Here is a 22,926-nt window from a genome sequence, read left to right as displayed (position 1 = left end):
CAGGTGTTATTTTACAGGTGTCTTTCCTGCTTGTATGTCAGTTAAAATGCTTTTAGTTGTCCATCCCCTTTGTAATAGGGTGGTTGTAAGCCTTTGGTTTTATGTGTCACAGTTTATGTTTGTTAAAGTTTACATCAGTGTTAAAGTGCAGTTAAAGTGTATTACTGTTAATATTTCATACCTTAGCTTTTCCATATCATTCATAGGCTATATATACACATATATATTCATTTCACTGCACTTTACTGGTTTTTGCACTCTGGTTAGACTGAATTGCATTGCAATGACAATAAAGTTGAATGAATCTCATCACATTTTCATTATTAGTCTATATTAGTCTCATGTGTAGCACACCAAGCATCTGTTTTTTTTATTAAAATGTAACATGCAGTCGTCACATTTACTTCTCTTCTCTCTTCAGATGCACTTAAAATATTAAAATATTAAATATTAAAATATTTCAGTACCACCCCCAGTGACACAGCATCAGGTGCTGCTGTCCCGTCGACCTCTGCACAGCCCAGTGACACAGCGTCAGTTTTCATGTGCAGTGTTCGGCTTAATATGTTTGCCTTATTTATTTTGTATTTTTAATTTTATCACTTGTTTCTTTCTTTAGTTTTTATTTGGTGATATTTTTTACTCAAAGAAATAAAATCTTGAATACACACATGCAGTTTCGGTGTGATTGTATGAAAGCTGATTGTGAAATTGACTGCTGCGATGCAAGGGGGCGCCAGCTAAAATCTTGCCTAGGGCACCAAATTACTCAGGGCCGGCACTGGCGACACGTTTAAGATATTTTAGTATAGTGTGCTGGCATAAAATGCCCCCAATAGTGTGTGCGTGAGTGCGCGTGTCTGTGGGTGCATGTGTGGGTGAGTGTGTGTGTGTGCATGTGTGTGTGTGTGTGTGTGTGCATGTGTGAGTGAGTGTGTGTGTGTGTGTGTGTGTGTGTGTGCGTGTGTGGGTGAGTGTGTGTGTGTGTGTGTGTGTGTGCATGTGTGAGTGAGTGTGTGTGTGTGTGTGTGTGTGTGCGTGTGTGGGTGAGTGTGTGTGTGTGCATGTGTGGGTGAGTGTGTATGTGTGTGTGCATGTGTGGGTGAGTGTGTGCGTGCGTGTGTGTGTGTGTGCTTGTGATAAAGACCCTGGCTGAAGTGTGTGCTTCTTATTTAGAGCTGATGAGTCGTGACTGTCACAGATAAAGAGACACAATCACGTCACACTCTTCAAACACATTCATGTCATTTCAGTTTGAATGATTTAAACAGGTTTTTAGACTGAAGTTTAAAGTGTTAATGTTTTTATTTATAATAATGATGAAAGAAGATTACAAAACTAAAGAACAAAGATGTTTGTATATAATTCTCCTTTTGTGTGTGTGTCTCTGTGTGTGTGTGTGTGTGTGTGAGATGCAGCAGTGCAGTCTAAATGAGGAGGTGTCGTGCTTCTTGTTTATCAGCGTTCAGATGAACAGTGAAACTCTGCTTCTCCTAAAATGGACTTTCACAGCAGAAGGTCCTGGATCTGCCCTCTTGGTGTCGTCCCTGTTCCAGGACAGATTTAGTTCTTCTATCTTGTTGCTGGTTGTCTCCTAATTTGGAGTGCAGTGAACCTTCATAAATACCCGGCGGCAGCATACAGTGTGCACTTGTTTCTCTGGTTCACTGGGAAAAGACTCGCTGACGACCTCCAGCCTCAACCATGGGTGACGCTCTGATGGCCGAGTTTGGGAAGGCGGCTCCTTACCTGAGGAAGTCAGACAAGGAGCGCCTGGAAGCTCAAACCAGAGCGTTTGACATCAAGACGGAGTGTTTTGTAGTTGATGAAAAGGTGGAATATGTGAAGGGACAAATCCAGAGCAAAGATGGAGGGATGGTGACTGTCAAGAAGGAGGATGGAACAACTGTAACTGTGAAAGAGTCCAGTGTTCACCCTCAGAACCCACCAAAATTTGATAAAATTGAAGACATGGCCATGTTTACTTTTCTCCATGAGCCTGCAGTGCTGTTCAACCTCAAAGAGCGTTACGCAGCCTGGATGATCTACACCTACTCTGGACTCTTCTGTGTCACCGTCAACCCCTACAAGTGGCTTCCCGTCTATGACACTGATGTGGTGGCGGCCTACAGGGGGAAGAAGAGAAGCGAGGCCCCACCTCACATCTTCTCTATCTCTGATAATGCTTACCAGTACATGCTGACTGACCGAGAGAACCAGTCTGTCCTCATCACCGGAGAATCCGGAGCCGGAAAGACGGTCAACACTAAAAGAGTCATCCAGTACTTTGCCAGCATCGCTGCTGTCGGCGGTGCAGACAAAAGAGACACCAGCAAGGGGACACTGGAGGATCAAATCATCCAGGCCAACCCAGCACTGGAGGCCTTCGGCAACGCCAAAACCTTGAGAAATGACAACTCGTCTCGTTTTGGAAAATTCATTCGCATCCACTTTGGTATGAGCGGAAAATTGTCCTCAGCTGACATCGAGACATACCTGCTGGAAAAGTCACGTTGTACCTTTCAGCTCAAGGCTGAAAGGAACTACCATATCTTCTATCAGATCCTGTCCAATCAGAAGCCAGAGCTGCTTGACATGCTGCTGATCACCAACAACCCATATGATTACTCCTACATCTCCCAAGGAGAAGTGACAGTCGCCTCCATCAACGACTCAGAGGAGCTTCTGGCCACGGACAGCGCCTTTGATGTGCTCGGCTTCACTCCAGAGGAGAAGATGGCCGTTTATAAACTCACCGGCGCCATCATGCACTACGGCAACATGAAGTTCAAACAGAAACAGCGTGAGGAGCAGGCTGAATCTGACGGGACAGAGGCTGCTGATAAATCTGCTTATTTGATGGGGCTGAACTCTGCTGACCTCATCAAAGGCCTGTGCCACCCACGAGTCAAGGTAGGAAATGAATACGTCACCAAAGGACAAAGTGTGGACCAAGTCTACTATGCCATTGGTGCCTTGGCTAAGTCTGTGTATGAAAAGATGTTTAATTGGATGGTTGTGAGAATCAACCAATCCCTGGACACCAAACAGCACCGGCAATATTTCATAGGAGTGTTGGACATCGCAGGATTTGAGATCTTTGATTTCAACACCTTTGAGCAGCTGTGCATCAACTTTACCAACGAGAAACTGCAACAGTTTTTCAATCATCACATGTTTGTTCTGGAGCAAGAGGAGTACAAGAAGGAAGGGATTGAGTGGGAGTTCATCGACTTTGGGATGGACTTACAAGCTTGTATCGACCTCATCGAGAAGCCGCTGGGGATCATGTCTATTCTGGAAGAAGAGTGCATGTTCCCCAAAGCCAGTGACCAGACTTTCAAGGCAAAGCTCTATGATAATCATCTGGGTAAGAACAAAATGTTTGAAAAACCCAGAGCAGCAAAGGGGAAAGCAGAGGCTAATTTTGCTCTGGTTCATTACGCTGGTACAGTAGACTACAACATCACTGGGTGGCTGGTCAAAAACAAAGATCCTCTGAATGAAACTGTGGTTGGTCTTTACCAGAAATCCTCTCTGAAGGTTCTCAGTCTGCTTTTTTCAAGTTATTCAGGAGCTGATGGTGGTGACAAGGGAGGTGGAAAAGGGGCCAAGAAGAAAGGCTCCTCATTCCAGACCGTGTCAGCACTTCACAGGGAAAACCTGAACAAGCTGATGACCAACCTCAAGACTACACATCCACACTTTGTTCGTTGTCTGATTCCAAATGAAGTTAAAACTCCAGGAGTCATGGACAACTGCCTTGTGATGCACCAGCTGCGCTGCAATGGTGTCCTAGAAGGCATTCGAATTTGCAGGAAGGGTTTCCCAAACCGGGTGCTCTATGGTGACTTTAAACAGCGCTACCGGATCCTGAATGCCTCGGCCATCCCAGAGGGTCAGTTCATTGACTGTAAGAAAAGTGCTGAAAAGTTGTTGGGGTCACTGGACATCGACCACACTCAGTACAAGTTTGGCCACACAAAGGTTTTCTTTAAAGCCGGCCTTCTGGGAACACTGGAGGAGATGCGAGATGAACAACTCTCTCGGATCATCACCAGAATCCAGGCCAATGCTCGGGCACTCCTCATGAGGGCACAGTTTGCTAAGCTAGTGGAACGTAGAGATGCTTTGATGACCATCCAGTGGAACCTTCGTTCTTTCCTTGGAGTAAAAAATTGGCCCTGGATGAAGCTCTTCTTCAAGATTAAACCACTGCTGAAGAGTGCTGAGGCTGAGAAAGAGATGGCCAACATGAAAGATGAGTTCCACAAAGTAAAAGAAGCTCTAGAGAAATCCGAAGCAAGACGAAAGGAACTAGAGGAGAAAATAGTGACTCTTCTCCAAGAGAAGAACGACCTGACTCTGCAAATCCAGTCTGAGCAGGATACTCTAACAGATGCTGAAGAACGCTGTGAACAGCTCATAAAGAGCAAGATCCAACTGGAGGCCAAACTAAAGGAGATGACAGAGAGACTTGAAGATGAAGAAGAGCTGAACGCTGACCTAACCGCAAAGAAGCGCAAGCTTGAAGATGAATGTTCTGAGTTGAAGAAAGATATAGATGATCTGGAGCTCACTTTAGCCAAGGTTGAGAAAGAGAAACATGCTACAGAAAATAAGGTGAAAAACCTGACAGAGGAGATGGCTTCCCAGGACGAAAACATCATGAAGCTGACCAAAGAGAAGAAGGCACTACAGGAGGCCCACCAGCAGACACTGGATGACCTTCAAAGTGAAGAGGACAAAGCCAACAGTTTAAACAAAGCTAAAGTGAAGCTGGAGCAGCAGGTGGATGATCTGGAGGGTTCGTTAGAGCAAGAGAAGAAAGTCAGAATGGACCTTGAGCGCTCAAAGAGAAAGCTAGAGGGGGACCTGAAACTGACCCAGGAGAGTTTGATGGACTTGGAGAATGACAAACAGCAGCTGGAGGAAAAGCTCAAGAAAAAGGACTTTGAAGTTGTCCAAATAAGTTCAAGGCTGGATGATGAGCAGGTAGGTTCAATTCAGCTCCAAAAGAAGCTGAAAGAAAACCAAGCACGCATTGAGGAGCTGGAAGAGGAGCTAGATGCTGAGCGTGCAGCCCGAGCCAAAGTGGAGAAGCAGCGCTCTGATCTTTCCCGCGAGCTGGAGGACATCAGTGAACGTCTGGAAGAAGCAGGTGGAGCAACATCAGTTCAGGTTGAACTGAACAAGAAAAGAGATGCTGAATTTCAGAAGCTGCGAAGGGAACTGGAAGAATCTACACTTCACCACGAGTCCACCGCTGCCACCTTGAGAAAGAAGCATGCTGACAGTGTTGCTGAACTGGGTGAACAGATTGACAACCTCCAGCGGGTGAAGCAGAAGCTAGAGAAAGAAAAGAGTGAGCTGAAGCTGGAGCTGGATGACATGTCCTCCAGCACGGAGAGCGTGGTGAAGACCAAGTCAAACATTGAGAAGATGTGCCGCACAATGGAAGACAACATGAACGAGTACAAGAGTAAATATGAGGAGGCACAAAAAGCCATCAATGACTTGAGCACCCAGAGGGCCAAGCTGCTCACTGAAAATGGCGAGTTTGGACGTCAGCTGGAGGAGAAGGAGTGTCTAATATCACAGCTGACCAGAGGGAAGAACTCGTACAACCAGCAAGTAGAAGATTTACGCAGACAACTAGAAGAGGAGGTGAAGGCAAAGAATGCTCTCGCCCATGCTGTGCAGTCTGTGCGCCATGACTGTGATCTGCTGCGAGAACAGTTTGAAGAAGAGCAGGAAGCCAAGGCGGAGATGCAGAGAGCTGTGTCCAAATCTAACACTGAGGTATCAGCATGGAGGACAAAGTATGAAACTGATGGGATCCAAAGGACAGAGGAGCTGGAGGAAGCAAAGAAGAAGCTGGTTCAGAGACTGCAAGAAGCAGAGGAGTCCATTGAGGCTGTTAATGCTAAGTGTTCATCTCTTGAGAAGACCAAGCACCGCCTCCAAAATGAGATTGAAGACCTGATGCTGGACCTTGAGAGATCTAATGCAGCATCTGCAGCACTAGACAAGAAGCAGAGAGCCTTTGACAAAGTCTTGGCAGAGTGGAAGCAGAAGTTTGAAGAATCCCAGTGTGAGCTGGAGGCCTCCCAAAAGGAAGCTCGCTCTCTGAGTACTGAGCTCTTCAAACTGAGAAATGCCTACGAAGAGAGTCTGGATCAACTAGAGACGATGAAGAGAGAAAATAAAAACCTCCAGGAGGAGATCTCTGACCTCACTGACCAGCTGGGGGAGGGTGGTAGGAGTGCACATGAACTGGAAAAGATCCGGAAGCAGCTCGAACAAGAAAAGGCCGAGCTCCAAACAGCTCTGGAGGAGGCAGAAGCTACTTTGGAGCATGAAGAGAGCAAGATCCTGAGAGCTCAACTTGAGTTCAACCAAGTGAAGGCCGAAATGGAGCGGAAAGTGGCAGAGAAAGATGAGGAGATGGAACAGGCCAAGAGAAACTACCACCGCATGCTTGAGTCGCTTCAATCCTCTGTGGATTCTGAAACCCGGAGCCGCAATGAGGCCCTGAGAGTCAAGAAGAAGATGGAAGGTGATCTCAATGAAATGGAAATTCAGCTTTGCCAAGCTAACAGGCAGGCAGCTGATGCACAAAAACAGCTGAAGGGCCTACAGGCATTCCTGAAGGATACTCAGTTGCAGCTGGATGATGCACAGCACAGCAACGATGACCTGAGAGAGAACACTGCTCTTCTGGAGCGACGGAACAATCTGATCCAGGCTGAGCTGGAGGAGGTGAGGGCTGCGCTCGAGCAAACAGAAAGAAGTCGCAAACTTGCTGAACAAGAGCTGACTGATGCCACAGAACGAATGCAACTCCTGCATTCCCAAAACACGAGCCTGATCAACCAGAAGAAGAAGCATGAAGCAGACCTTCTCCACCTTCAGAATGAGATGGAGGAGGCCATACAGGAAAACCGTAACGCTGAGGAGAAGGCAAAGAAGGCCATCACAGATGCAGCCATGATGGCCGAGGAGCTGAAAAAGGAGCAGGACACGAGTGCACATCTGGAGCGCATGAAGAAGAACATGGAGCAGACTATAAAAGACCTGCAGCACCGTCTGGATGAGGCTGAGCAGATCGCAATGAAGGGCGGCAAAAAACAGCTCCAGAAACTGGAAGCTCGCATCAAAGAAGTGGAGAACGAGCTGGAGGCGGAGCAGAAGCGGGGAATAGAGTCCATCAAAGGGATCCGCAAGTATGAACGCCGGCTCAAAGAGCTCACCTATCAGACCGAGGAAGACCGCAAGAACATGTCTCGTCTCCAGGACCTGGTGGACAAACTGCAGCTCAAGGTCAAGTCCTACAAACATGCAGCGGAGGAGGCAGAGGAGGCGGCAAACACCAACATGGCTAAACTCCGCAAACTGCAGCACGAGCTGGAAGAGGCAGAGGAGAGAGCCGACATCGCCGAGTCCCAGGTGAACAAACTGAGAGCCAGGACCAGGGACGGAACCTCCAAGAAGGGTCTAGATGAGTGAGGGAATCCCAGAGTCCACATCACAGGTATGTTGACATTTCCAATATGGCTGTAATCAACCAAATCAATTCTTGGTTGACTGAAAACAAATCGATTATATAACGATTATTAGACTAAAAACATTGAAATGTGCTAATTCTGATATGATCATGTACTCAAAACAGACGGAGCAACATAACGCAGACAAGTTAGCTTAGTGTTTTTATATGATGTTTGTAGTCACGCTGTGATATGAAAACTGTTGCTGGCAAACTTTGCATTTGACTTTTTTATCGCCATCTATTTTTGTAAAATGCTGCCACACTGTGATGTCTTTGATGTCTGTGACATGGATGTTAGAGGACGACTGACTGTAGCTCAAAATACTGAAAACAAGGGGGGTGTTCTAATGTGGAACAGGGGTGCTCTGAAAACACCCCATTAGCACTTGGTACATTCCTCCAGATGAAATCAAATGAACCATAGACTGTATGAAATTAACACAGAAGAAAGTCGACAGATCAGATTCTGAGTTGAACCACAACGTATAGACTCATAAACGGACCAGTCGACCGGGACTTTACAGCCCTGATTTCCAACCACATCTCATGGTCTTCATGCACATGGAACCTTCTCTATGTAAGTGAACTCCATCTTCTGCTGGAGAAAAGTCAGATGTGGTTAAAAACTAAAAAACCTTATCAGGATTAATCCGGAAGCAAAAATCTGAAATGAAATGGTATCAGAAAAGGAAACATTTGTTTCTTTGATGACAGAGATAAACTGTATATGTGCTGATGATGTCACTAATGTCTGTGACTCTGCTTTGATTGACAGGTGTTCCTGTTACCAGGCGACACTGGGTGGTGAACCGTCGAGACAAGAATTCATCTCCTGTATCTGCACTTAACCACAGATGCCAGTGTTTACTTTACCTGGATTAACCTGTTCATCTGTAGTTGGTTACCCGAGTTACCAGTAGTTACATGTGTTGACCTGTAGTTTCCATGCAGCTTCATTAAAATGTTTAACTCAGTTTGATTCTCATGTTTCTGTAAAATATAAAACACACACACACACACACACACACAGGAGCTACTGGTCCTCTGCTGCCTCGTGTGGTCATTTTATGTCACTGACAACAATCTGAACAAAGGATTTCAAACAGTGAAGAGACAAAATAAGACATTTGAACTTAGTGATGGAGGCAGCAGTGAGTGTGTGTGTGTGTGTGTGTGTGCGTGCGTCTGCGTGTGTGTGTGTGGGAGAGTGACAAACACAGGTATTGAATTAATTTAAATGAATATGTCTCACTAATATATATATATATATATATATATATAATGTTAGATAAAAATTTAAATAAATTAGGCCAAAATTAAGTAAACTTTAAAAGCGATAATTCACTTGGTTTATTAAGAGCTTCAGAAACTTTCAGAAACAGACATTTGTTGATTTTACACGGCAACAAAAAAAAAAAAAGAAAATGAACATCAGAAAACCACCTGGACATAAAGTCCAAAAGCTGGACTCAGAGTTGGACACAGGTTCTACATCCATCCTCACTGAGAACCAGATGGTTCCAGTTCATAAAGGACTGCAGCATAATCAGAGATCCAGAGGACAGTTTGGTGGTTCTGGTCTGCGGTGTTTACTTCACAGGTTCCTGTCAGATGGTGGACTGGTCTGGGTTAGATGTGGTTTTTGTTGAAACACCGGTGTGATGATAATATTTCTGACTGAACATGAATCCAGGACGACAACGGATCATTCTGTATCAACTTAGTTCATATGAAACCATTTTGACTGATTCTGGACCTCAGTCACTACATCTTGCTAAATTAGCTGGTTGAGAATCTGCTTGTTCTAAAGTTTTTCAAACTGGTTCTGAGCTGATTCAGCCGGGATTTAATGGGAACCTGGTTCAGTTGGAGGAGTGGTTAAAACCCCAACGGGTTCAGAATTAGCAAATCAATGGTATTCCATTAGATTAGGACACCTTAAACTGGTCTGGTCCAGGTCCACACCAGCTAAAGTGAAATGTTTGGGTTCTCTGGGTTCAGTCTAAGACAGGTTTGTTTTTTTTGGACTGAATCTGGACCCATTTGATTGTGACCTTCAATACGGTTCAGTTTGGCTGGTTCTGGGTGGGTCCAGTATAGATGAATGATTCTTCTGAAGTGGTTTGTGGTGTTTTGAGCTGTTGGCCCTGCTTTATGAGTCAGTCGGGATGAGTTTCAGTGAGATATGATCAATAAGGGAACCAATCAATACTCTTATTGATCAAATAGACGCTTCCGTTTAAACCAATGAAGGACTGTAAATCTTTGACATCAGCAGTTTGTTTTCCCTGAGTCATGTTCTGTGGTTTGGACTTCTGTGCTTCACAGTTACTAATGCTAACTCTAACATCCACCAGCGTTAACTTCACTTCTGTTGGCAGAAGAGTCAGCTTCAGTTGTGTTAGACGAAACTGTTAGCTTCACTTCTGTTAGCAGAACGTTGGCTTTGCTTCTGTTATTTCTGGTATTTCACCACAAGTGTTTCTTGTGGTCACTGTGGTTCTGGTTGTTGTGGTCACTACTGCGGACTCTTCTTCCAACATGAGCTAAGGGAGAGGAACCAAACATGGTCACGTGACACAGGCGGCTTCATTGAACTGCGCTCAGTTTCTGATTTGTAACTGTAAAGTTTATTACTACGTAAACAAACGCACATCATTGCTAGTGTTTTCATGTCATAGATTCCCATCATGCATCACTGTGAAGACAGAGACTGTTACAGTAAAGGCACCAATCACAGAGCTCACTGGAGCATGTGTGACCAATCAGGACGCAGAATCCAGTCCAGTAAATCCAGTTTATAAACTACTACACCAAAAAGTGAACCATACGTTTCCTCTGGTGGAAACAAGTGATGACATCATCATCGTCATCATCGTCAGAGTGAGAACAGGCTGACCTGAGGCTTGACCTCTGCTGCGTCCACTCCAGCTCAAGTGACAGATGATGACACCGTTACCTGGATCAGGATGCAGACCAACACTGCACACATGTATGTGTGAGCAGAACACAGAGCCACAGCGCCCCCTGTGTTAGCACATGATGGGAGTTTCCTCCACAGACCTGTGATTGATTCCATCTCTGCCCACGTGACTTTGGTACATACATTGAAACACACTTCACTGACCACCTGCACCTTTTTAACAGAACCTAAAGTTCTGGTTCTGTTGAAAACATCGGTTTTTAACGTTAATGTGATTGTTTTTCCACTGATTATGACTTTGAAAAAGATTTTTGAAGTGTGGCTGGATGTGGCACTGACACACTGTGAGCGCCCCCTGCTGTTGAGATCAAGCCTGACACACACATAGCTAATAACTGACGCAGAAAAAGACACGGTCATGTGACGCAGATAAAGACGCAATCATGTGACGCAGATAAAGACGCAATCATGTGACGCAGATAAAGACGCGTTCATGTGACGCAGATAAAGCAGCGATCATGTGATGCAGATAAAGCAGCGATCATGTGACGCAGATAGACGTGATCATGTGAAGGAGATAGACGTGATCATGTGACACAGATAAAGACGCGATCATGTGACGCAGATAAAGCAGCGATCATGTGACGCAGATAAAGACGCAATCATGTGAAGGAGATAGACGTGATCATGTGACACAGATAAAGACTTGATCATGTGACGTAGAGATCAGAGACTTAAACTGACACTGATTTTATGACAAGTCTTTTGTTAAGAGGCTAGAATCAGCTTGTCAGCCATGTTGTCACTAAGAGTGAACCTCTGTGTCTCAGGCTCGTTCTCAGCAGCAGGGGGCGCTCAGGGTAAGTCAGTGTTGACTATGTGTGCAACCACACTTTAAAAAAAGTGTCTCGATCCCTTTAATGGTGACAAACTTTTCCTGACGTAAAGCTGTGAGTGAACATGTGGTGCACACGCCTGTCTCACTGATGCATATTCTAAAAAAAGGTGCAAATTAAAGATGACAGATTAAGTCTTTTTGGGTTCAAGTGCATCAGTTTGTTCTCACAGTTTCGGCTTCCTTAGACCAACTGGTGTAAATGAGAGGCCACTTCTATAGTCTCTTAGTGTGTTTGGAGTTATAGTGGCTCCTCATGTCTTTACGGAGGCGGAACTTCTCCCCGCAAACACCGCAGATGTACAGGTGGACGTCCATGTGCTTCTCCAGCTGCTCCCCACCAGGGAAGATCTGGAAACAAACCTGGCAGATGGTTTCTCCGGCAGACAGGTGAGAAATCATATGTCGAACGTGGTCATGTTTCAGGAAGGTTCCTTGGTCACAGACGGGACACACATAGCGCGCCATGCCTTTGTGCATGTCGGTGTGCAACCTGAGCTGACGCTCCCGCAGGAACTGTTTCCCACAGGTCTGGCAGGTGAACTGCTTCTCCTTGGTGTGGACGGTGTAGTGCTCCCTGAGATGGCAGCGCTGGTAGAAGCCTTTGCCGCAGATGCTGCAAAAGTGTTTGCGACGGTGATCTGGTTCGGCGCCCTCGTCCAGCAGCACCGGGCGGAACAGCTCCTGCTCGTGGCAGGACAGCGCGTGCTCCAGCGCCACACTCTCGTTCTGGAACAGCAGGCCACAGTGAGGACAAGCCAGGTCAGCGGCCTCCAGCAGACCCTCGTCCACACCTTGTTGCTCTTCCAGCAGCAGCACCTCGTCCTCCCCGTGCGAGTCCGATTCGCCGCCGTGGGACTCGCCACAGCGCTCTGCGTGCTCCTGGAGCTGCCGACCTTTGATCAGCACCTGGCCACACCGTCCACAGGCACAGATATGACCCATGTGGTTGGACAGGTAATGGGCGGACTTGTCCTCCTCTGTTAACAGCGCGCCACACAGTTCACAGGGGGCACAATCTGTGTCCTGCTTCTCCTCTTTGACTTTTCGAAGCTTCGCAGGAATCCCCGAATCGTCACTGCTGGACAAGTGGACTTCAAAAGGCTCGCTTCCGTTCTCCACGCCTGACACACTAGGCTTGGGTTCACGGTCCAAACCTATTTTCTCCCTCTGTGAGTCTTTCGGCGTCACATCGTTGAACTGCGAGCTACAGTCTCGGGCAGTGTGCTCACCAACACGGACCATTTCAATGTCAGGGAACAGGTTTTCTTCCGGTTCAGTCTTGATGGAAACACTCCGAGTCGACCCGGATTCTCTGTCGGTCCCAGCTGCCACTGACCTGATGGCGAGGTCAGAATTGGGCGGGGCCTCTTGCCAGTCATCCTCACCTTTACAGAGGACTTTGTGCTCCTCTGTGCTCTCTGAGGCAGAGCTCTCAGCTTTGCTCGAGTCGTTGTCGCCCTCTGCATTTCCTCTCGGTGGATGAAAGGCTTTCCGGTTCGTGCAAGTGAGGATGTGTTCGATTAGAAGCTTCTCACAGCTGAAGACAAAGCCGCAGTCATCGCAGGTGTAGGTGCGACCAAACCGCGGACGGTCTTTGAGCGTGGAACTCCTGCCACTGGACCTCTTTCTTAAGTCACATGGCTGCTCTAGTGCTCCATCTACAGCCGGTGGTGCCACGATCAGAGGAGTGTTCGCCACCTCCTCCACCACAACCACCGACCTGGTGACCGGTGCCGGAACTGTAGGTCGTGTGGTACTGGTGCTGCTGACAGATTTCGGTAAAGGCTCTGCTTCCTGTGCAGCGGGCCTCTGCTGCTCATACATACGGACGCCAAACATCATTTTCCCGCCAGCAGGTCCAGTGGAGGAACTGGATGAAGAGGAGGCGGAGGAAGACGGGGTGAGGTTGGAGCTCCTGATGTCCCTGAGGTCCTCCAGAGAGTCAGGGATGTAGTACATCTGTAGGTAGGCCATGGAGGCCTTGAGCTCTTCAAACTCGTAGCTCCCCACCATGATGCGTCCAAGGTACATGAGCTGCAGGATGAGGTCAAAGCATTCAGCGCTAATCTGCATGTTGCTGAGGTCCAGGCGACCGGTCCCCTGCTGGTCCCGGATGAACATCATCCTGAAGTAGGAGCTGCAGGCTGCAAGGACGGCTTTGTGTGCCCTGAAGTAAATGTCACCGATGGCAATGAGGCAGTCGCACAGGAAGCCCCACTCACGCTGGTTGTTGAGCTGCTGGAGAACATGATCACTGTGACTTGGCCTCGCCATCGCCCTGCAGACAGACACACACACACACACACACACACACACTGACGTGAACCAGCTGCTGACAGGAAACAACACACCAGTCCTGGTCTCACTCTTAAGACTGGACATGAATTCGAAATAAAAGCCCACTCCTGTTTGTCCACACTACACAACCACACAGTTCACGGCTTGGCTGTAACCATAGCAACAACTCTTTTCAAAGTGTGGGTGGAGTCTTCCAGTTAAGTTCAGGAGTCACAGGTTTTCAACTGTTACAATAACAAACGAGAAAAGTCTTCAAAATTCGTCTCAATCGTGTTCCGTTTGTGTTTTCAGAGCAGCTGAAAATGAGCTCCGCGGGGGTGAGAGCGACACCAGCGGCTTACAGTCACCAGAAAACCCGCCGCCAGAGGCCGCAGAGCAGCGGAGAGAGCGCCGAGGAGGAGAGGTCTGGTCCGGGCCAGAGCGCAGGGAGAGGCCGCAGGGACAGGCTAGCAGCAGTTAGCATCGAGCCTACCGGAAACCACTCCTCCAAAACAAAGGAAAATAGACAGAGCGAGTAACGAACCAAACGAAACGGGCACGGGGGCGAGTGTTTACGGGAACAAACGGATTCAGTTTAATTTAAAACGTTTTTTTTACTTTTTCGGCTCATTCAGTTCAACTCATTACAAGTTCGACAATTGTGTTCGTTACTGCTTTTGTTTTGAAAAGAAATACCGGATGTACAGTTTGGAAAATGCTGTGACTGACAGTATTTAACGGTACGTGTCCCGCAAACAGCCCCGCCAGCCCCGCCACCCCCGCACGGCCGCCCGCATTCAGCAGCAGCAGGCCCGGACATAAAGTCATCGACTCACCGCGGTTTGTGGAGGCCGACGGACGAGCTGCTGCTGCCGGCGGCGGCTGTGCAGATGTTCCCGGGCTCCTGAGCGGAGAGTCGGTGTGTCCGCACGGAGAGAAGCGACGGACTCTTCTTCTTCTTCTTCTTCTTCTTCTTCTTCTTCTTCTTCTTCTTCTTCTTCTTCTTCTTCTTCTTCTGGTCTTTCTGCTGCTGGATGAAAGAACTTCCGCACTCATTCAGGAAACCACAGAGAATGACACACGACTTCCGGACAAAATACGTTTTTTCAAAATAAAGTGAGCCAGCGGCTCTCTTTATTTTGTTGTTAACTTAAAAACAGGAAATACACAGAAACCCAGTGAACACAACAACATTTATGTTATTAAGTTAAACATAAGTGCGGTTACTTATCAGTAAATCAGTGATTTTAGCTGCTGGTCCTCTGCTGCCTCGTGTGGTCACTTTGTGTCACTGAGGTTAATCTGAACAAAGGATTTCAAACACTGAAGAGACAAAAAGATCTGAGACTAACAATGGTTTTCATCATCGATTAATCTGTAGATTATTTTCTCGATTAATAGATTGTTTGTTTCAGAAAATGTTTAAAAACATTGATCAGTGTTTGTCAAAATTCTCAAATGTCTAAGCATGTAATCTAAGAGTGTAATCTGAGTGCGTAATCTAAGTGTGTAATCAAACGTTTAATCTCAGTGTGTAATCTAATGTGTAATCTAATGTGTAATCTGAGTGTGTAATCTAAGAGTGTAATCTAAATTTGTAATCTGAGCGTGTAATCTAAGTGTGGAATCTGAGCGACACCATGTGACTCATACGTGACACCATGTGACTCATACGTGACACCATGTGACTCATAGTGACACCATGTGACATCAGGATAATTATAAATAAATAATACTCCAGACATTTGAACTTTCTGTGTGCTGTGATGTAAATTCACAGACTCAGCAGCAGGGGCCGCTGTGTCTGTGTCACTCACACAAACACACGGTAATTAAAAACTGTGAATATAGTACACATAATATTATATTTTTGTAAAATATTATAAACTGTCTTTATTTTCTTTTTTTAACAAACGAAATCACGTCTGATGATTTTATAGATTATGAAACAATTGCAGTCAATGGATTATTGACTATTGTCAGTAGGTAACGCAATGGCATCACGTGACCAGCCTCTTTGACCTTCCTCTCGCGAGACGTGACGCGGATCTATGCGGGATCACCTCCGCAGCAACAAAATCTTCCCCGGTTCCGAGACAATCTGGACATTTGTGCGGTAAGAGTCTGATTAACGGCGGCGGGCACGGCGCGCGTGCTCGTCGCATTCAGAGAGATGGGCGTGGAGGCGGCGTGCACGCGCCCGTGCGATGTGAGCGAGAAGGTGAACGTGGAGGAGACGGATGATGAGGAGGCTGCAGTGTGGCGCGCGACACAATGTGCACGCGCCCGAGTCGTGCTGTTGTTTAGTCGCACGAGCGTCTGTGTGTGTGTGTGTGTGTGTGTGTCATAAACACTGACTTTGTCAGGACCAGTAGTCCTCAAGGAGAAACCTGGTCCTAATGAGGCAGAACCTCATTTCTGAGGAACTGGTTAAGTTTAGGACTAAGATATTAATTGTGGTTATGGTTATGGTTATGGTTAGTGTTAGTGTTAGTGTTAGTCATTAGCTGGTTATGGTTAGTGTTAGTCATTAACTGGTTATGGTTTAGTGGGGTGGAGTGGCTCAGTGGTTAAGACCGGTACCCTGTGTGCAAAAGACATCATGATCGCAATGGTCGCAAGTTCGACTCCACCTCCTGACTGATTGTACTCAATTCCATTGTAAGTCTTTGGATAAAAGGGTCTGCTAAATGACATGTAATGTAATGTTCAGGTTAGTCATTAGCTGGTTATGGTAAGTGTTAGTCATTAACTGGTTATTGTTCAGGTCAGTCATTAACTGGTTAAGGTTAGTCATTAACTGGTTATGGTCAGTGTTAGTCATTAACTGGTTATTGTTCAGGTTAGTCATTAGCTGGTTATGGTCAGTGTTAGTCATTTACTGGTTATGGTAAGAGTAAGTCATTAACTGGTTATGGTCAGTGTTAGGCATTAACTAGTTATGGTTAGTCATTAACTGGTTATGGTTCAGGTCAGTCATTAGCTGGTTATGGTCAGTGTTAGTCATTAACTAGTTGGTTGGTTAAGGTCAGTCATTAGTTGGTTATGGTAGTGTTAGTCATTAACTGGTTATGGTCAGTGTTAGTCATTAACTGGTTATGGTCAGTGTTAGTCATTAGCTGGTTATGGTCAGTGTTATTCATTAACTAGTTATGGTTCAGGTTAGTCATTAGCTGGTAATGGTTCAGGTCAGTCATTAGCTGGTTATGGTCAGTGTTAGTCATTAATTGTTATGGTCAGTGTTATTCATTAACTAGTTATGGTTCAGGTTAGTCATTAGCTGGTTATGCTTCAGGTCAGTCATTAACTGGTTATGGTCGGTGTTAGTCATTAACTAGTTATGGTCAGTGTTAGTCATTAGCTGGTTATGGTTAGTGTTAGTCATTAACTGGTTATGGTTCAGGTCAGTCATTAACTGGTTATGGTTAAGGTTAGTCATTAACTGGTTATGGTCAGTGTTGGTCATTAACTGGTTATTGTTCAGGTTAGTCATTAGCTGGTTATGGTCAGAGTTAGTCATTAACTGGTTATGGTCAGTGTTAGGCACTAACTAGTTATGGTTACTCATTAACTGGTTATGGTTCAGGTCAGTCATTAGCTGGTTATGGTCAGTGTTAGTCATTAACTAGTTATGGATAAGGTTAGTCATTAGCTGGTTATGGTTAAGGTCTGTCATTAGTTGGTTATGGTCAGTGTTAGTCATTAACTGGTTATGGTCAGTGTTAGTCATTAACTGGTTATGGTTAAGGTTAGTCATTAGCTGGTTATGGTCAGTGTTATTCATTAATTGTTATGGTCAGTGTTATTCATTAACTAGTTATGGTTCAGGTTAGTCATTAGCTGGTTATGGTTCAGGTCAGTCATTAGCTGGTTATGGTCAGTGTTAGTCATTAATTGTTATGGTCAGTGTTATTCATTAACTAGTTATGGTTCAGGTTAGTCATTAATTGGTTATGGTCAGTGTTAGTCATTAACTATTTATGGTCAGTGTTAGTCATTAGCTGGTTATGGTCAGTGTTAGTCATTAGCTGGTTATGGTTAGTGTTAGTCATTAACTGGTTATGGTCAGAGTTAATCATTAGCTGGTTATTGTCAGAGTTAGTCATTAACTGGTTAAGGTTAATCGTTAACTGGTTATGGTCAGTGTTAGTCATTAGCTGGTTATGGTTAGTGTTAGTCATTAACTGGTTATGGTCAGAGTTAATCATTAGCTGGTTATGGTCAGAGTTAGTCATTAACTGGTTAAGGTTAGTCGTTAACTGGTTATGGTCAGTGTTAGTCATTGGCTGGTTATGGTTAGTGTTAGTCATTAACTGGTTATGGTCAGAGTTAATCATTAGCTGGTTATGGTCAGAGTTAGTCATTAACTGGTGAAGGTTAGTCATTAACTGGTTATGGTCAGTGTTAGTCATTAGCTGGTTATGGTCAGTGTTAGTCATTAACTGGTTATGGTCAGTGTTAGTCATTAACTAGCTATGGTTAGTGTTAGTCATTAGCTGGTTATGGTTCAGGTTAGTCATTAACTGGTTATGGTCAGTGTTAGTCATTAACTGGTTATGGTCAGTGTTAGTCATTAACTAGTTATGGTCAGTGTTAGTCATTAACTAGCTATGGTTAGTGTTAGTCATTAGCTGGTTATGGTTCAGGTTAGTCATTAGCTGGTTATGGTTAGTGTTAGTCACTAACTGGTTATGGTTCAGGTTAGTCATTAGCTGGTTATGGTCAGAGTTAGTCATTAACTGGTTAAGGTTAGTCATTAACTGGTTATGGTCATTGTTAGTCATTAGCTGGTTATGGTCAGTGTTAGTTATTAACTAGCTATGGTCAGTGTTAGTCATTAGCTGGTTATGGTTAGTGTTAGTAATTAGCTGGTTATGGTTCAGGTTAGTCATTAGCTGGCTATGGTCAGTGTTAGTCATTAACTAGTTATGGTCAGTGTTAGTCATTAGCTGGTTATGGTTAGTGTTAGTCATTAACTGGTTATGGTCCAGGTTAGTCATTAGCTGGTTATGGTCAGAGTTAGTCATTAACTGGTAAAGGTTAGTCATTAACTGGTTATGGTCAGTGTTGGTCATTAACTAGTTATGGTCAGTGTAAGTCATTAGCTGGTTATGGTTAGTGTTAGTCATTAGCTGGTTATTGTTCAGGTTAGTCATTAGCTGGTTATGGTCAGTGTTAGTCAATAACTAGTTATGGTCAGTGTAAGTCATTAGCTGGTTAGGGTTAGTGTTCGTCATTAGCTGGTTATGGCCACAAAACAAAGATAAACAGCGGGCGTCTAACACAGCGCTCAGCGCTGCAGACACACGCAACGGAGAGATGACGTGACGATTGATTGGCCCAGTGGCCTGTCTGTCAAGAATACCTGGCTCAATAGCCCTATGAGAGGCTACAGAGGCCCAGGAGTCCCACCCACACACCCCTAGCCCCCCTCATCTAATCTAATCTTTATGAGTAGGCGATAGAGAGACAGGGAGGGAAACGGAGAAAAAAAATTGAGAGTTGTAAAAAACGAAAAGGCAGCGCTGAGAAGCTCAGAGGAAATAAAAAAAAAGGGTGCCTAAAGTAAGAAAATGACAGGGATGTTTGCTGGAGGGGCGTGGCCTGGTGGGGACCAGCAGCACCGGCGCGGCTGCGTTAGCTAGTGTTTAAAGTGTCAACATCTTTTTTAGTGCCAACAGTCCAATTTTGTTCATGAAGGACATTGATCTAGCAACTTGAATAATACAGTATATGCTACATATGTATGCTTTACAGTCAGTTTTTATGGTTTATTGTCCTTTGTAACAGTTTCACATTATATACAATAGTTAAAATGAATAAAACACTGATTATCTACTGTTACAATAATATGCAGATATATTTTAATAGGTACATTATGTTGAGCTGTACTGTCTGTTCTGAAATAAAATTCTAAGTCTTTGTCCATTTTTCAGATCATTATACTATTGTTTTCCATACTTTAGTCAATTAGCCAACATTGTGATTGCATGCAGACTCATTTTTTGCATGTAATCTTGTTCAAATTGAACCTATTCCACACGACTCCTCTACTTTTCATGTGCAGATTTGTGATCGGCAGCTGTGTGATAATGAGTGATAAACACTCTTGAATCTGAAATCCTTTCTCCAGTACCCTTCTTATAAAGAGCAAGTACAGTAAGCAACGCACTGTATATTTATCATTTGTTTATTCAAGGCTCCAGAATATAAAGAGATATTGCTCAGAATAGTGGTGTTATTAAGGGCTTGCATGTTTGTATGTACATCAGTGGGGTGAGTTGGCACAGTATCGACGCACGGATTATAGTGGACCAGTCTGGACCAAAAAGTCCAGGGGCCAAATTTTTGATCCTGGTGATAAGACTTTGTTTAGTCTGTGTGTCAGTTGCTGCTTCACCTGTAGGTGACCTTGACAGAGGTCAGAGGTCAGTCACTTATCCAGGTGTTGACAACAGTCACCTGACCTCCTGGAATAAGTGGGCGGAGCATGAACGTGTCACTGCAGCTGGTGTTCTTCAACAACAACAGTTTATTTATTTAAACAGTTTATTTCTAAATAATTTACATTTATGGATCAAAGAGAAGAAACTTAAGCACATTGATTTGACCTTTGACCTGTTGTACAAATCATGAATCTGTGTGGAGATAAATCATATTCCAGGTAAGAGACATCACACACCAGCGTCATCCAAACAAAAAATAATACAATAAATAAATAATGAAACTAGTTAGTTTTATAATTATGCAGAAAAATCAATCTAAACCATTAAAAGTTGTCCTCAGAGTGGACTTTGTGGTGTCTCAGCTGGACGTGTCCTTGTCTTCCTCAGGGGTCATGGAGGTGTCGTCTCACAGCCTCTTCCTGCTGCAGCAGCTCAATGTTCAGAGAGAGTTCGGGTTCCTGTGCGACTGCACCGTCGCCATTGGAAACGTCTACTTCAAAGCTCACCGCGCCGTCCTCGCCGCCTTCTCCAACTACTTCAAGATGATCTTCATCCATCAGTCCAGGTGTCTCAGGGAGTTCCTCCATGTTTACATGTAGTGTGTGTGTGGACGGTGTCAGGAACGGTCCAGCACTGTTCTATCAATGATGTAATTTTTCCATCACACAGTTCTGACTCGACTAAGTTTAGTCTTGTTGATTAGAAACATTAGAGTCATTAGAATCATTAGACTTATTAGAATCAGTAGACTCATTAGACTCCTTAGAATCCTTAGAATCATTAGACTCATTAGACTTATTAGAATCAGTAGACTCATTAGAATCATTAGAATCATTAGACTCAGTAAACTCATTCGAATCATTCAAATCCTTCGAATCATTATACTCATTAGACTCATTAGACTCATTAGTTCAGATGAGTTGACAGAATGGTTCAGTCACTGAAGTGAAAACCCAGTGAACGAGTCTTTTTCACTTTGATCTACAGTTGGACATTGTTGCTTTGACGGCGCTCAGGACTCTTCAGTGACGACGCTCTCTGACCAATCAGAGGCCGTCAGTCTGATGACGTCACAGTTTAGTATGAGCTGAACGTCGTCAGGTTCTATGACTGATGGAGGAGAGAGTAAAGTCGAGTTAGAAGTGTTTGATGTAATAGTGTAACAGGCTGTAAGTTTATGTTAAACCTGACTTGAGATCATTGGAAACCAAACACACCAGCATCTGACCAGGTGTCCTGTGTCAGTCAAAGACCGTTTATTCTCTGGTCTCTGAAGGTTGTCCCTCATCCAGGTCACAGTGATCTTCACTAGTTCGCTGTAAGACTAGTGTCCGTTGGTGTCAGACCTGTCCTCACTGTCGCATGTCTGTCCACAGTGAGTGCATAAAGATCCAGCCCACCGACATCCAGCCGGACGTCTTCAGCTACCTGCTGCACATCATGTACACAGGCATGTGTCCCAAACAGCCGGTGGACCAGAGCCGTCTGCAGGACGGCATCAAGTTCCTTCACGCCCACCAGCTGTGCCGGAAACCTGACGAGGGCACCGCCGATGGCACTGCCGATGTGGTCCGCATGTCCAACCTATACGGCATTCAGATCTCCTCCCAGCTGGCCAACAAGGAGCTGTCCAGGGTCCCCAAGACAACCACAGTGTCCTGCAGTCCCCCTGACGATGGACGGTCCTCTGGCCGTGGCGGGCGCTCCCACTCACAGCTGTCCCTCACTGTCGGACTGGAAGGAGTTCCGTCAGACCGCCGCGCCTCGACACTGCGCACCGTCTGTTCTGTGGCATCCGGAGACGACTCGGACATCTCTACTCGGATCAAGCAGGAGCGGGTAGAGGACGAGGACGAGGAGGAGGACGCAGAGGGGGAGGAGGTTCTGGGGGCGGGGTCACCGTCTCCAGCTCAGGGCAGCAGTCCCAGTCAAAGTCTCCTGTTTAAAGATCGCCCCCTGGTGCTGCTGTGTCCCCGCTGCGGAGAGCGTTGCTTTTCCTCCGAGGGCCTCCGCGAGCATCTGTTCAGCCACGCCCTTGACACCACCCGCCTCATGGAGGGACTAACACACAGCAGGGTGCTGGACACTGGCGTGGAGGAGGGGCCTCCACGCGGGCAGGACCACGTGGACGCAGGATGTCTGGAGGAAGCACTGAGGCAGAGCCAAGCACTGGCCAATCAGCTGGCTGCTGAGCTCAGAAGGAGTCGGGGGGGAGGAGGGGGGAACAGCCCCACCCCCGGTGTCCTACACTCCAGAAAACGTAAGATCGCCTGCGCCGTCTGCAGCCTCCGCTTCTCGCACAAGAGCCAGCTGCAGGAGCACATGTACACGCACACGGGAAAACCCTCCCGTTACCACCGCTACAACCGCCTCTGCAGCCAGCTCTTCCAGGCCTCCGCCCACTTCTGTGAGGGCGCTGCAGAGCCGGGGGGAAGGGGCGGGGCCTCAGCTGCCGCCACTGCTGCTGCTGCACTCTCTGGGGAGGCCAACAGGGACGCTCAGGACAATGGCAGCTCCTACTCTCTGGACTCAGAGGTTTCCCAGGAGAGCGTGGACGCTGTGGACGGCGTGGACGGTGTGCCCGTGGAGTGATCAGGTCACAGCAATGACACAAGTTCAACCAGAAGGTGGCGCTTGTGTCATTAGTAATGACAACATAAAGGTGTCATCAGTAGTGTGACCACAGTGTGGTGCTATCATCAGCCACTGTCACCATCACAATCCATCAACTGCAATCAAATGTAGCCTAGGACAGAGACTCAAAGAGTCGGAGACTCAAAGAGTCGGAGACTCAAAGAGTCAGAGACTCAAAAAGTCAGAGACTCAAAGAATC

General features: G+C 45.9%; 3 protein-coding genes across 4 annotated transcripts; 2 read left to right on the top strand and 1 right to left on the bottom strand.

Annotated features, from left to right (window-relative positions):
- The first annotated feature begins 1,643 nt into the window (after positions 1 to 1,643).
- On the top strand, positions 1,644 to 8,523 carry myh6 (myosin, heavy chain 6, cardiac muscle, alpha). The gene is made up of 2 exons (XM_058612967.1): positions 1,644 to 7,534; positions 8,325 to 8,523. The coding sequence occupies exon 1, from the start codon at positions 1,705 to 1,707 to the stop codon at positions 7,507 to 7,509; it is 5,805 nt and encodes a 1,934-aa protein (XP_058468950.1). The 5' UTR covers positions 1,644 to 1,704; the 3' UTR covers positions 7,510 to 7,534; positions 8,325 to 8,523.
- Positions 8,524 to 8,870: 347 nt separating this feature from the next.
- zbtb1 (zinc finger and BTB domain containing 1) lies at positions 8,871 to 14,643 on the bottom strand. Its single transcript, XM_058613004.1, has 2 exons — positions 14,484 to 14,643; positions 8,871 to 13,648 (listed from the first exon to the last, which is right to left on the bottom strand). Exon 2 carries the CDS (start codon positions 13,642 to 13,644, stop codon positions 11,584 to 11,586), a length of 2,061 nt encoding a protein of 686 aa, XP_058468987.1. The 5' UTR covers positions 13,645 to 13,648; positions 14,484 to 14,643; the 3' UTR covers positions 8,871 to 11,583.
- Positions 14,644 to 14,756: 113 nt separating this feature from the next.
- On the top strand, positions 14,757 to 22,926 carry zbtb25 (zinc finger and BTB domain containing 25). Of its 2 annotated transcripts, XM_058613016.1 has the most exons (3): positions 14,757 to 15,763; positions 20,481 to 20,658; positions 21,470 to 22,926. In XM_058613016.1, exons 2-3 carry the CDS (start codon positions 20,486 to 20,488, stop codon positions 22,683 to 22,685), a joined length of 1,389 nt encoding a protein of 462 aa, XP_058468999.1. In that variant the 5' UTR covers positions 14,757 to 15,763; positions 20,481 to 20,485; the 3' UTR covers positions 22,686 to 22,926. The 2 variants fall into 2 exon arrangements, with proteins under 2 accessions (XP_058468999.1, XP_058468998.1); XM_058613015.1 differs by lacking the exon at positions 14,757 to 15,763 and having other exon boundaries at positions 15,770 to 20,658.

Source organism: Solea solea, chromosome 17 (genome assembly GCF_958295425.1).
Source record: "Solea solea chromosome 17, fSolSol10.1, whole genome shotgun sequence".
Classification (NCBI taxonomy): domain Eukaryota; kingdom Metazoa; phylum Chordata; class Actinopteri; order Pleuronectiformes; family Soleidae; genus Solea; species Solea solea.
This window is presented reverse-complemented; position numbering and strand designations above follow the sequence as displayed.